The sequence below is a fragment of the Cavia porcellus genome, unplaced genomic scaffold (genome assembly GCF_034190915.1).
Source record: "Cavia porcellus strain 051 isolate PalLab524CR breed Dunkin Hartley unplaced genomic scaffold, mCavPor4.1 scaffold_6, whole genome shotgun sequence".
Taxonomy (NCBI): domain Eukaryota; kingdom Metazoa; phylum Chordata; class Mammalia; order Rodentia; family Caviidae; genus Cavia; species Cavia porcellus.
Window position 1 is genome coordinate 2,285,916 of NW_026947489.1, and position 13,309 is coordinate 2,299,224.

The 13,309-nt window shown below is 47.5% G+C and overlaps 1 protein-coding gene across 6 annotated transcripts in view; it reads left to right on the top strand.

Moving 5' to 3' along the window:
* The window catches only part of Oca2 (OCA2 melanosomal transmembrane protein), a 310,843-nt gene that overhangs the window by 60,222 nt on the left and 237,312 nt on the right, over positions 1 to 13,309 (top strand). For all 6 annotated transcript variants that reach the window (XM_063249815.1, XM_063249819.1, XM_063249816.1 and 3 more), the window contains exon 3: positions 12,148 to 12,246. In XM_063249815.1, the coding sequence (XP_063105885.1) occupies positions 12,148 to 12,246 (99 nt within the window). The remainder of the gene's footprint in view (positions 1 to 12,147; positions 12,247 to 13,309) is intronic.

Below are 13,309 nucleotides of genomic sequence, written 5' to 3' on the forward strand. Positions count from 1 at the left end.
TGGCACACCCAGCACAGCGTGGGAGCGGTCCCACTGAGCTCATCTGGTTCCAACCTTTCATCCACGTTTTTTCTTCCTTCCTTTCTTTTTTCCCCCCTCAGTTTCTTCCTGGGTTGTGAGAATCCCTCTCCTTTTCTCTGGTCTTCTCCATGTTGTTAAATTCTAGCATCTGGGTTATTTTTCTCAGAGAGGCTCTCTACCCTGCTACTATCAAGCCACCATCTTCAGAACTTCAAAAAGTATCTTGTTTTAAAAATCCTTTTAGGACTTCAGTATCCCTGTTCTCAGTAATGTTGTTTGAGTATTACTGAAATTATGAGGAGGGAAAATTGGAGTTCTAAGTTATGAAGTTTAATTTTCACCAGCCTTCATGTGCTCACCAGCTAGTAGGCTCCTTACTTATCCCATCTTTTGTGTCAACATGAGGACTACTTTACAGAATTTTGTACTTATAGATCCAGGGGTGGAGGTGCATGCCTGTGATCCCAGCACTCGGGAGGCTGAGGCAGGAGGATTGTTGCAAGTTCAAGACCAGTCTGGGCTAAAAAGTGAGCTCAGGGCCAGCATAGTGAGACCTTGTCTCAGAAAGACCAAAATAATTTTTTTGTATTTATATTTCCTGTGTGTGATTGTGTAGACATGTAACTCACTTCATAGATAGTTCAGTCATTGAGTTATCAGCTCACATTCTGTCAAGTAAACCTGAAGAAATCTCTTCAGCGTTTCTTGTAGATCGGGTGTACTGATAATGAGTTTCCTCAGCGTTGTTTATCCTGGAACATCTTTTTTTTTTTTTTTGTCTTTTTCCTTTTTATTGGTACCAGGGGTCGAACTCACGACTGCCTGCTTGCAAGGCAGGCGCTTATGCCGTTGAGCTAAATCTCCAGCCCCATATCCTGGAACATCTTTTAATTTTATATTAATTTAAAGTGTAGTTTTACTGGATATAGCATTCTTGGCTGATGAGTTTTTCTTCTAGCATTTTAAATGTAACTTTCTACTGCCTTTGACTTTCTGGAATTCTGATAATCTCACTGATGATCTCTTACCCCTGAGAAGCTACTTTGCTTTTTCTGTTTTCAAGATACTAGCTTCGTCTTTCAATGGTTAATGTCATGGGCTGTCTCAGTGTGGGTGGTTCATTCAGGCTTTCTTTTTGCACTCCCAGGAATTGAAAGTGGGTCTGTGTGGCTCACTTGAAGCCGTAGGTCCAGGTTTCTTTGAACTTGAGATTTTAATGCTAAGTCACATTCAAATAAAGTAAGTCAGGAAGATTTCCAATTCTGATCTAGAGGACAAAGCTTGAGGTTCCTGACCTGTCCTTCCCATTGGTGGCTGGTGGATTTCTCTAAAGGTGCCTCAGAGCCACTGAAGTAACCTCCAAATAATTATTTTTGACAACTCATTCTCTTTCTAGAAGCTGCAGTTGAGGACCTGTGTGTAAATGGTTAGGGAGTGACACCCCTTGTGAGGTATTCATGTAACAAAATGATAGAGGACAGATATATGGGAATATTGGTCTTAGCTCATGTGACTTTGAACAACTGAAGAGACTTCAGTGTATCCAATAAGGTCTTAGAACATTGTTAGCTGCTGGTTCTTTCTTCTTGTTATCTGCATTCAGATGTAAAGGAAGGTTCAAAACTATACACTTTTCTCTCATTAGGAAAATGAATACCTTGGTTTTATTTTATTCCCTAGATTATGTAAGAGGGAGCACCAGGAGTTCATGGCCAGCACCCACTCTGTGCCTCTGTTTCACACTCAGTGCTGCTCACTTCTGGAGGTGGAAGTAGGGGACAGCTCTCCCCAGAGAGGTGAGGAACCTGAGGAAGAGCGAGAGCTTTGGAGGAGACCACATAGGGAGAGAACTCTACTGAGAACAGGTCTCTGCACAGATGCCAGGAGCAGGTGAGGGAGGTGTGTTCTCCAGCTGTTTGTGGCACAGCCCCCATGTGGATTGGGAGCACACCGGGACCTGACCCCAAAGCTGCACCCTCCGCGTTACAGCAGGCCTTGGGCTCAGCCTGGCCTGGCTGTGCCTCATCTAAGCTTCACCCTGACTGTGTGAAGTAGTGACTATTGTTAGCCTCCTCTTTTACGAGTAAGTGGATGGGAGAGGGGACAAGTTTGGCCAGTGGCTTATCCAAGTCCACAGTGAGGAAACAGCAGCGCAGGCTGAGGGCCATGGACACATCCTGACGTTGTTTTCTCTTTGCTGACAGAGGCTACACAAGCTTCAGTGTCCAGAGAAGCCCGGGCCATGGGCAACACTCTCATTTCTGTGATACATTACACTGAAAAAGCAGTTCAGGACAGTGAGGGAGTCTGGCTGTATTTGGGCAAGGGATAAGTCATCTCCCAGCTCTTCTAAAAAGTCATGCCTTCCTCAGATCTGCCTCCCACCAAGGGTAACTCACCTAACTGTCATCTGGAGCAAAATTAGCTACACTTTTGCCTGCTAGTTTGATTTTCCTCCAGGGATGGTAGCCCACCGCAGTGAAGCCAGGATGAAGACAAGCCCCAAACAAGGCCCCCTATCTGGAGAGACAGACAGAGGAGGCAGGGTGGAAGGGACCTTAAGAGGTGAAACCTTCACAGGTTTTGCCCCATGGCTACCTGCAGAGGGTGCTTTTGGTGAAGCCATGCTGGCTGGCTGTGACTCTGTGACTGTTCATCCAGGCAAAGGTCTGTCAAACCTCCTGACAGTCTGTCTGCACCACACCATCCCTGGCTCAGATGTGAAGCCTCCTGGTAGAAAGGATGGGCAAGCCACTAGCATTGGGTTTTGAGCATAGTTTGAGTCTAGGCTCAGCACCTGGGGGCATACACAGAGCCTGACTTCTCTGAATCTCATTTGCTTCTTTAAAGGAGCATAACACTGGGTCCCGTGGACCCATCCCTTACTTTCCACTGTAAATTTCTACTTTACCATGATGACAGCCAGCTGTGTGTCTCAGTACCTTTCCTTGAGAGACACAGGAAGCAATCTGTGTTTACACTGTTAGTATGATGAATAAGGTGTGTGCATATGTGCAGAAGTGGTGAAAAGGGATTTTTACCCTTGTTATGCTCAGCTAAATGGTTTTACCTATGTTTACCTGAGCATCACAGAGGCACAAGAGACCACTGGATTTGTTTAAAGAAGTTTTCTTTTTATTTTTTTGGTAGAAGTAAACCAATTCAGTATAGTAGCATATGAAAAACCAGATTTGCAGGTTTTGCAGGAGGTCAAAAGTGAATCATCGGATTACTCACACAGGGATGGTGAAGATGATCAGTTATGGTAAGTGCATCATGCTAAACATGGTAAACGTGCTTTCATGACAGAAGAGTGGCATATGCATGACTATAAGGAGGAGCAGGAGGAAGAGGAGGAGGATGATAATGAGGATAATGATGATGAAGGCAATGATTTTGACACTGGCCATGTGAGCCAGAGTTCCTGTGACAGTGAAGTGGAGTGCAAAATTCAACTGATGCACACCCAGGGATGCAGACCTGCTTGACTCTGATGACAGAGAAACAGCAGAGTGAATACATATTTGACTGGTCAGCATGTAATGAAAGGGCATGCACCTGAATGGAACGAACCAGAGAACTAGTTCTGAAAATAGAGTGAGGGTCTTGTCAGGACATCAGGCAGCAGTGCCACTCAGTACTAGAAACTGTAACAGACAAAATGCTACAAGATTCTGTGAAATACACAAAGGCTGAAATGCAAGTGAAATGTTCTGTGTGATCCAACAATCATATTCAAAACTGTGTGTATTACGACAGCTCACTAGCTGAACTGAAGGCATTCATAGGTGTGCTGCCCTTAGCAGGGATTTCTCATGGTGAGTGCAGGAGTGTAAAGGACTTATGGAAAATCAGTGGGTCAAAATACAGCACACAGATTTGGGACTCTGTAGATGCAAAGATTATTATGCTTTCAGTTTATACATTTCACTGAAGCATCAGGTCCTTATTTGTATAGCAATAAACTGAACGATGTGGTGGACAGACTCATTGCTCCCATCTCCCACACTAATTGGGATGCAACATTCGATAATTGGTTTTTTTTTTTTTTTTTTTTGTCTTTTTCCTTTTTATCCGTACCAGGGATTGAACGCATGACTGCCTGCTTTCAAGGCAGGCGCTTATGCTGTTGAGCTAAATCCCTAGCCCCAATAATTGGTTTTAACATTGTCCAATTGCTGTGTTACACTTGCTAACAGAGCACAGGTTGACCAGTGAAGGAACTATATGCAAGAACAAAGCAGATATTCCAAGTGAACTGTTGCAATTTCAAAACAGAGAATTATACAGAACAATTTGGATTTCAGCAAGATATAACATTACATGGTAAAGAAAAACAAACTGGTACTGATGTTAACATTTCACCATGATGGGGAAATATTTATAAGGAAACCTCAACAAAACAAAAGCCTGAGATGGAAAACTCCTACAACAAAACCAAAAGTTGAGCAGAAGTTGCTGATGAGTTATGCATCAACTGTGATGCCACTTGAAACACAAAGCTTGGCCAGTGGCTGTGTTTTACTTACCCTAAACATGTGTGGCATAAATAGTGTGACAGTTTACATAGAAAGTAACAAGTGTGAACTACCACGGAGACATTTTCTCAGAGCACTGGGACTGGGGCTCAGAAGAGTTCACGTATATCAGAGGAAAACGAATGCTTCTGCCCAGGGAACCACACACAGGAGAACTGTGGGGCACACGGGGGAACATGCAGGGGCAGCATCACAAAGGTTCTGTGACAGCGGGGACACAGAAAGGGGGTCAACTGTGCCCTGCCAGGAAGAACAGTAAGACAAAACATAGGTGCTCTCAGTGTAAGTGAGGCTTGTGTGTGGCACACGCAGCTGTCATGTGTGAAGGCCGCCTCAGTGTGACGGTTGAAGCAGACTATGTCTGTGGTAGACTTTTGTTTGTGTTTACATTGTAGTTCACAGAGGTTTATTCCAATTTATTATTATTTTTTTATTTTAGAAGTAGTAAAATCCAATGAAATAAGACATAACAAAGCCAATCAAAGCAATGCAGAAAATTAGTACAAAATTTCAAAGGAGGATACCAAGAAAACAACAATAGCTACCATAGTGTATCTTGTTCTTTTCATGATAGTTGTCCATTCCATCAGGTATTGCAAAATCAAACCACAAAGAAAACAGCATAAAACCAATCAAAACAGAATACTGAATAAAACAAAAAGAATCAGAGCAAAGAAACACACTGTGAACAATATTGGACTTCAAAGACAAGATAGAAGGAAATCCACCACATTTGCTATATTGCTTACTGTCATCCTCCCAAGAGATGCTCAGACCGCTGATCCCAGACCTGCAAAGCCAACCAGGTACTACAAGCGTTTAGTGGCTTTATATACTTTAGTTGCTATCAACTCAGCCTGTCCTCCGAACCAGCCAGTTGCTTAGTGAGGGAGAGGTGGGATGGGAGAGGTGGGGACACATGGATGATGTTTGAGTCTCAGCCGTGCTTGGCTAGGCTCACTGGGTGTGCTGATTTTCATTTGGTGGAACCTGTGCGGCTTGTGCAGCTTACCAGAAAGGCTGGCTAGTTGATTTCTTGGTTGGTCCCCCTCACATAGATTTTCACTTTTGATGTTGTCTTTTGAGGTTTTGTAAGCAGATACACACCAGATATGAAAATGTTGCTGCTTATTCTAAATGAAAAATATATAATAAAAGTTTAATACTTTATTTTATTGATATTTTATGTTCCTGTTAACTACACAGCAAGACCAGTGAGATGTCAAGTTTGTCCTACAAAAAGCCCAGGACAGAGAACACACGTGCTGTCCGTGTAAGTGATATGTGTGTGTGGAATGTGCTGCTGCTGCTGTGTGTAACTGCCTTGGATGTGATAATTGGAATGAAGATTTTGTTTTGCAAAGTGCTACTGGTGTTTTCATCTGCAGTTCATGTAAGAATGTATTTGTGGTGTTCTTTTTTAGACTTCATACACCAAAAGCAGCCAATGTTGAAAATATTGATACTTTTTAATGTACACTCAATATTAAAATAATAAAAATATTGTAGAATTTTTTTCTTGTTAGGTACTCATTGTTTAATATCATGAAGCTCATGAAATCAATAATTCACCAATAAGAATAAATCTGAAGAATAAATGTGGGTTGACAGACTCATGTTTTTGTGCCTTTATGAAAAAATTAGCTATGTGTTTAAAATGGGCACCCTCAGGCGTAGTGGTACACACTTGCAATCCCAGCACTCAGGAGGCCAAGGCTGGGGTGTTGCTGTGAGTTTGAGGCCAGCCTGGGCCATCCTGGGCTACATTCTGGGCTACAGTGAATTCAAGGCCAGCCTGTGCTGAGACCATCCCCTCTGGCATCTTGTTTAACCCTCTAGTTGACCCTGAATGAGGAAAGTATGATGCCCCTTTTCAGTCATTGGGTTTGTTGGTTGGTTGAGTCTTACAATGAAGAATCTAGAAATATGGTTGAAGAAAGAAACAGGTGGATAAAAGAAAAAAAATGAATGTCAAAACCTAAACAACACCCTTCCCCAAACAAAACCAACAGAAAACAGAAAATAAAACAAATGAAAAACAAAGTGAGAAAGAGGAAAGAGATTCCTCTGAGGCCCACAGTTCTGTGTAGTTTCCATGGCAAAGACCAGATCTGTTCTGGTAACCCCCCCAGATTCATAGTAGGGTTAGTGCTGGATGCTGGGGTGAATCCTGGCTCCACATGTGGGGCTGCAGCCAGAGTTGTCAGCCAGCAGCTTTCGTGACAGCCCACCCACGTCTCCTTACCCTGGTTGTCTCAGTGCTGCTCTCCCAGCTGCTGGGGCCCTGTGGCTGTGGGACTCTGTGGCTCTGGGACTCTGGAGAGAAGCCTGAGGCTGCTCCCCATCCTGTGTGCAGTTGGCCTCTCTGGGACCCTGCTCAGCTGGGTCTGTTCCACACTGCTGGCTCTTTCATGTGCTGGTCACAGGGCAGCGGTGGCAGGGTGGTGGTTGCAGGTCGTGTGTGTGTGGGGACTGTTGGTTTTCCAGGCCTTTTTGCTCTGAGCCCAAGATTACTGAGCTTGCCTCCCTGGTAAGTGGCTCCAGGGGGAGAACCAGCAGTGTCTCCTGAGATCTGCACCATGTTGGAACTTAGGAACCTGGGAAACCTTGCAAGCAGCTCGCCCCCCTGGTAAGTGGCTGCGGTGTGGCAGACTGCAGCCCTTCCAGGGGAAGAACTACCAGTGTCTCCTGAGAGCTGCTATTATTTCATTAACCCAGGAAAAGAAGGGGGAGTAATGTGGAAAGGTGAAAAAAAGCTTTAATAATAATATTTATAAGCAATAAAAAAGGGAAGAGAGAGGGGAGGTTTGAGAGTGAAGGAGGAAAGAGAAGAAGAAGGTGGAAAACAAATGGAAAGTGTGAGTTATACATCTAATCAGTGAAGCAGCAGAAAGGCGGCTGGAAACCTGGAGTAACCCTGGATGTGGTGGACAAGGAAGAGGGCCCCCTGGGAGCAGCAGGAACGGCTCCTCCTCAAACTCACGTGCACCGTCCACCCGCCGAGGGACGATTCCAGTCCTGTGTTTCCCCCGCCGCCGGGTGTTTATACTGGAGACAGTGATTGAAACGTCTACTGTTGGATGACCCTGATTAACAGGAGGGACGCGGAATCTTTCCTAAGCCCCATTCCCCACCTCTGCCCAGTAGGAGAAGCCATTGAGGCTGCTGAAGGCTGCGCTGCCCTCTGGGTTGTGGGTCAGTGTCCAGCAGGTCCAGATCCAGCAGCTCTGTCTCCCCGCTGTTTACTCTGTGTTCAATCCCGTTCCATTCTCCTCTTGGGGAGAAGGTGCAGAAGGAGCTTGGGCTGCCACCAGATCTCTCATTCCTGCAGGGGCAAGTCTGATCCGTGGGCTACACTTCCACATGTTAGCAGGCCACTCCTGGGGGTGTGGCTGTCAGCCAGGGTCTGCATTCTGACTTTTCTCTGAGCCACTCCAGGCAAAGTAGGGACCTGGGTGCAGTGTCCGTGCGGGGTGCAGCCCTGGGCACCCAGCCTGCTGCAGGGCTCCGTAGTGTCCTAGCTGGACGCCTTGCTCTGCAGACCCACGGCCAGCTGAGCTCCTTTCCTGCCGCAGCGCTAAGCCTGCTTTGTGCTTTTGCTCCCCGTCCTCCCTTTGGGTGTTTACCACCGCCTGCCCCATTGGCCCTGCAGAGGACTCAGCCTGGCCTTCCCTCTCGTGTGGCAGAGAAGCTGGCACCGCAGCTGGCACCGCGAGCGTTTCATGTTCTGATTTTAGTTTTCCTATGTCACAGTCACACTGGGGACTTCTTTTGGTCGCTTTGGATATTGGACCCAGGGTCTTTGTACTGTGCTACAAGCCCCAGCACTTTTTTGAGAAATGTGTGTCTTGCTAAGTCGCTAAGGTGCTCAGCCTTCCGGGCTGCTGGGATTACAAGTGTGCACCATCAAGCCCAACTCCAGTCACCACTGTGGTGGGCCTCAGCTGACCATCCTGGAGAGAAATGTCTGCTGGGCTCTGGAGATGCAGGACATGGGAATTTTCTGCACCCTACTAGGACAGAAGTTACTGAGGACGGCTCCCTGCACTGTTCTGAGTCCACTTCCTGCTTGTCCTGCTGAGGCAGAGAAGCTCCCGCTGACACAGTCTGCAGAGCCCTGCTGGAAATGACCACTCCTGTCCCTGCTCACGTTTCCTTTGTGCTCAGGTTGTGTCTCTCTGTCCAGTAGCAAAGACAGTGCTGGTGGTTTTGTTTTGTCCTTGGTACTAAGAATGGAACTCAGAGTCTTCAAACTAAGCCATCCCTTCTCCTCCCGACCTTTTTCCAAAATGGCTTTTGAGATTTCGGCAAAAACCCAGCAGTGGCTCGTGGGGGCTTTCTACTTCTTGCCTGTGGTCTCTCTGATGCCCTCTGCTGATTTTAGCTCTTTTTCCTCAGCAATGATTACAGGGCTGCCAAGTGAGAATCTGGGAGGAGGTAGGCACAGGGAGACAGAAATCTTTTGCGACAGATGGGCACCAACTTCTGAACCTGTCCTGGTTGCGGGGTTCCCTGACAGTGGTGAACTCAGAACAGACTGGTTCATTCTGGCTCTTTAAAAATTTGCTGCTTGAGGATTTAGCCTTTGGCTACTATCCAGGACCAGAGGGGCTGGAGATTTGTTTCTGGTGCAGTAGTAGAGACTGGACCTTCCCGAGGGAGGACTTCGGGTACCAGGAAGGTTTGACCCCCGTCTGAGACCTGGTACCCACCAAGACTTGTCTAACCAGACTCTCAGAGCATTTGTTACTTATCCCAGAAATCCTCCAGGTGGTCATCAGCAGATGGACGGTCAAGCTTAATGTAGCAATCCATCTAGTGAAATGTGGTAGCCAGTATTAAAGCGATGCGTGGGAGGAGCGCTAATGACGTGGGAAATGCTAATGAGATGGAAAGCTAAGTTGAACAGAGAAGAAAGCAACTAAAGTATGTGAACACGCGCCGTACACACATATTTGCATGTGATTTAAAAATATTCTTTTATGTAGGGGAAATGACAACTGAGGAATTTCTTTACATGTGAGCTTTGAATACCTCTGAATTATAGAATTACATACTTTGTTTAATTTGTTATCATCTTCTATAATTTCAAAGTTGTTCAAAGTAAGTATTTCCTGGTTATAAATGTGAAGGCCCCTATGAATTCTGCAAATGTTTATGCTGAATTTTTTGAGATGTGAGGGAAACCAGACCACTACTGAAATCTGTGAAACCAGAGAGACGTGAACGTCAGAAAAGCTCCAGTGGGAGTCCTTTTTCCAGAATCAAAAAGGTCTGAAATGATATTTATCCCACCATTATTTTCTGCCTTAAATAAATCACAAGAAACAGATGAGGCTCTTGGTTCTGGGGACTGATTGATTTCTGGGCTATAGAAACCTGGTTTCTGGATGATCCTGAATCTTTGGTGCAGGTAGTTTGTGGACACGGCCCGAGGCCTGCTGGGTGACAGGGCCCAAAGCCCTCTCTGCGTGTCCCTCGTGGTGCGGTGTGTGTGGACTTTGGACACTGAGAAATGGTGCCTGGATGGTAGCAAGGTGAAATCTGAAACAGCCTGAAGTCAGTTTTGGAAATTTCCTTCTGAAATTCATTTTATTTTTGGTTCTTTAGAAATACAACTATACAAAAGGAGGTTAGGAACCATTCTTTGTGTACTTTATTACAATTATAAAACACTTTGTGTTCTTCAAGTGCAGCAGGAACAATAAACAGCAATGAAATCAGCCGGATGAGCCCCCGCCTCGGAGAAAACAGGGTGCTACACCAGACTTCTGACTTTCCTGTTTGTTTCGTGTGACCCTGGTGGTTTAACCCACGACCTCTGTGCTGAACTACATCCCTAGCCCTGTAATTGTTTTGTTTAAATTTTGAGACAATGTCTCACTGAGTCACTGAGCTGTCCTGGCTGGGTTGATCTTGAGATTCTCCTGCCTCAGTCTCCAGAATGCTGGGATTACAGACCTGTGTCATCGTCTGGCGTCTTCCCCCATTTCTGATTTACCTCCCTGATGCCAAGAGGGTGAGTCCTGTGGGAGACGCAGCTGAAGCTGCCCTGAGCTGCTTGCTGTCTCTCCTTGACTCTGCAGAGCTTTCCCAGGCGCGGCAGGGCCTCTGCTCCCTTTGGAGACTGTCTGCCCTTCCGAGGGCCAGTGGTGACTCTAAGACATGACACTGGTTTAGAAAACGGTTCTACAGTCGAAGAGCCGATCTGTGCAGGCAAACAGCGGTTACCGCGGCTTACCCTGCCCATCACTAAGTGTCCATTGAGGGCCCCTGCTGATCGGGCCACACTGATGGCACCAGAAAGAGCGAGACCAGAGCAGCGCGGTGGTGGGGTAAAACAGCTGCACCGCCCCAAGTGCTGTCTCTGTGCTTTGCCTCCTCCCTGAAGGCCACAGCGATGAGGGCTTCTCCTCCGGGAGGTTTCTTCTCCTCTGTACAGCGGTCTGAGAGGGAGGCCATCGTAACAGTGGGTTCTCCAGGACGTGCTGTGCCCCCAGCGTCCCACAGGCCACGGAGGAGCCTGGGTGCCTTTGGCCCGCTGAGCCGTGGCTGTGTGTGTAGTTGTGAGAGATGGGGACCCGACTCGACTCGGCTGATGGTTAAGGTGGGCTGAGTTGTTCTTAAATCCCATGGGCTGGCTTCCTTCTCCACATCTTCTTCGTCTGGTTTCCAAGGCCAGGGGCTTTCTGCCCATGTCACATGTGAATGCTTGTGTGGGAGAGAAAAAGCAAGTGGAAGAAATTTCCTTACGATCCCTTCCCCGTGCATTTATGACCTGACACAGTTCTCAGCTGTTTCTGTAATATTTCCCTCACATGAATGTCCACAGTGCCTACTGCACGTCTCTGTGGTCTGTGGTCTTTGAAAAAGGCCCGCTGACCAGTATACGAAAGGACGCAGTTCCAACTATTCGGCAATGAAAACGGTATTCACAGCTTCTCTTCAGAAACTTGTTGCTTTGAACCATGTGTCCTGGAATGGGCGCGGCTCTCTCGTCGGTGCTCTCTGTTGTGTCTGCGTGGTTATTTTCTTTTCTGAAAGCTCATGGTCTGGATGATACCACTTTGGTGGCCTTTCCAGCTGTGGCCGGCCTGGGGGGCCTCTAGCGGGTCCTGTCCCCCAGGGTGAACCTGTGCTTTGCTTGGCTTTGCCTGCTGTCCCCGAGAGCCCCTCCCTGCCATTCTGTTTACCATTTCATTTGAAGCCCTTTGGCCTGATTTCTGGTCCAGAGCGCGTGCTCCGTGTGAAAGGCCAGTTTGGCTGAAGGCACCATTGTTGTGGAGCTCTGCACGGGGAGGCCAGTGTGGCCACAGTCTCCTGTACCTGCCCCAAAGTACAGATCCTGCAGCCCCTGGGCTCCCTGTGAGTCTGCTTTGCATTTTCAGTCTGGGTGACGCTGGAGAGGACAGTTATTTTCAGTTGTTTCTCGTCAGCTCCAGCTTTCTTGCTGTTCAGAGAACCTTGGTCCCATTTCCCTGTCCCATTTATCCCTGACTCTCCGATGCATTCCTGGCTGGAGTGAGGGCCCGGTGCTGGGACGGTTATTTTTGTGTTGGTGATTCTGGTTGTTCCTTGTGTTTTCCAGGTCTCCCTCTCCTGTGCCTCAGTTCTTCAGCGCCAGGTCTGATGACCTCTGCTTCACGGAAAACACTCCTCTGCTTCAGAATTCCTCAAGAGAGAAAGGGTGAGATTATTTTTCCTTGTGATGAGACTTCTTGGTATTATCCTTGGTATTTATGATGTGGAATTTCTTCCTGAGACACACATTTTTACCTGGCATCTTTGGTGTCTGCTGGATCTTCGGTGTAGAGGATGTTCATGATCCTGATTTGCATTGCTTACGAATGTCAAAATGACCTTAGGTATAACCTTGCAACGGTCAGCTAGCACACGTGCACACCCATGAATGCACACAGCTCCAACAGTGTCTCATCAGGCTGGGGTTTCCCAGCCAGGCACAGGTTGCCAGTGTCAGGATATACTTCTGGTTGTCACATTGGGGACACAGGTGCTACTAGCAGCTAAGGGCAAAGGCCAGGGATGCTCAGCATCCTGCCATATACAAGACAAACCTCGCCACAAGGAATTATCCAGCTCCAGAGTTGACCGTGATGAAGCTGAAAACCCCTGTGTGTGTGACCCACAGGAAAACTGCTTTGTGAAAGGCTGAAGGTCCTTCCTGGGGCAGAGCTGTGTGGCTCTGGCCTTGCTTGAGCAGAGCTGATGGAGGATAACTTGCAGCCTCTCCTTCTGGATGAAGAGCTCAACCAGCTCTTTAGGTCCATCTCCTCCTCTTTCTGCAAATAAACTCCAGGAAGCCTGCTCCCCCTGCATGCCATGCACTTGGTGACATCGTGGAGATGCCTTCCCTGCTCAGTGAGCTTGTGCCCCTGTGCAGGGCGGGCTGCTGTGTCGTCTGTCCTGCCCAGAGCCTCTGATGCATCCCACCGTCTCCTGGCCCGCAGCCAGGGGAAGGTGCAGCCTCACGCTTCATAGGAGACTCAGGCTCACAGGATTCAGGGGGCTGTGGGGATTTGGGTTTGCACCTCCTTCACAGCACAGAGACGGTCTCTCTGACCCCTCCGGGTGGTATCAGGTGACCAGCCGTGTCTGTTAAAGATCCTACCACACCCTGACCAGAGGACCCTCCCTCCCTTTCCAGCTCTTGGGGGGCAGTACCGCCCAGAGCGAGTGGTCACTTTCTTTGTGGCACTTCTGTCCTTCCCTGCCCAGCAGGCAGTGCTGCT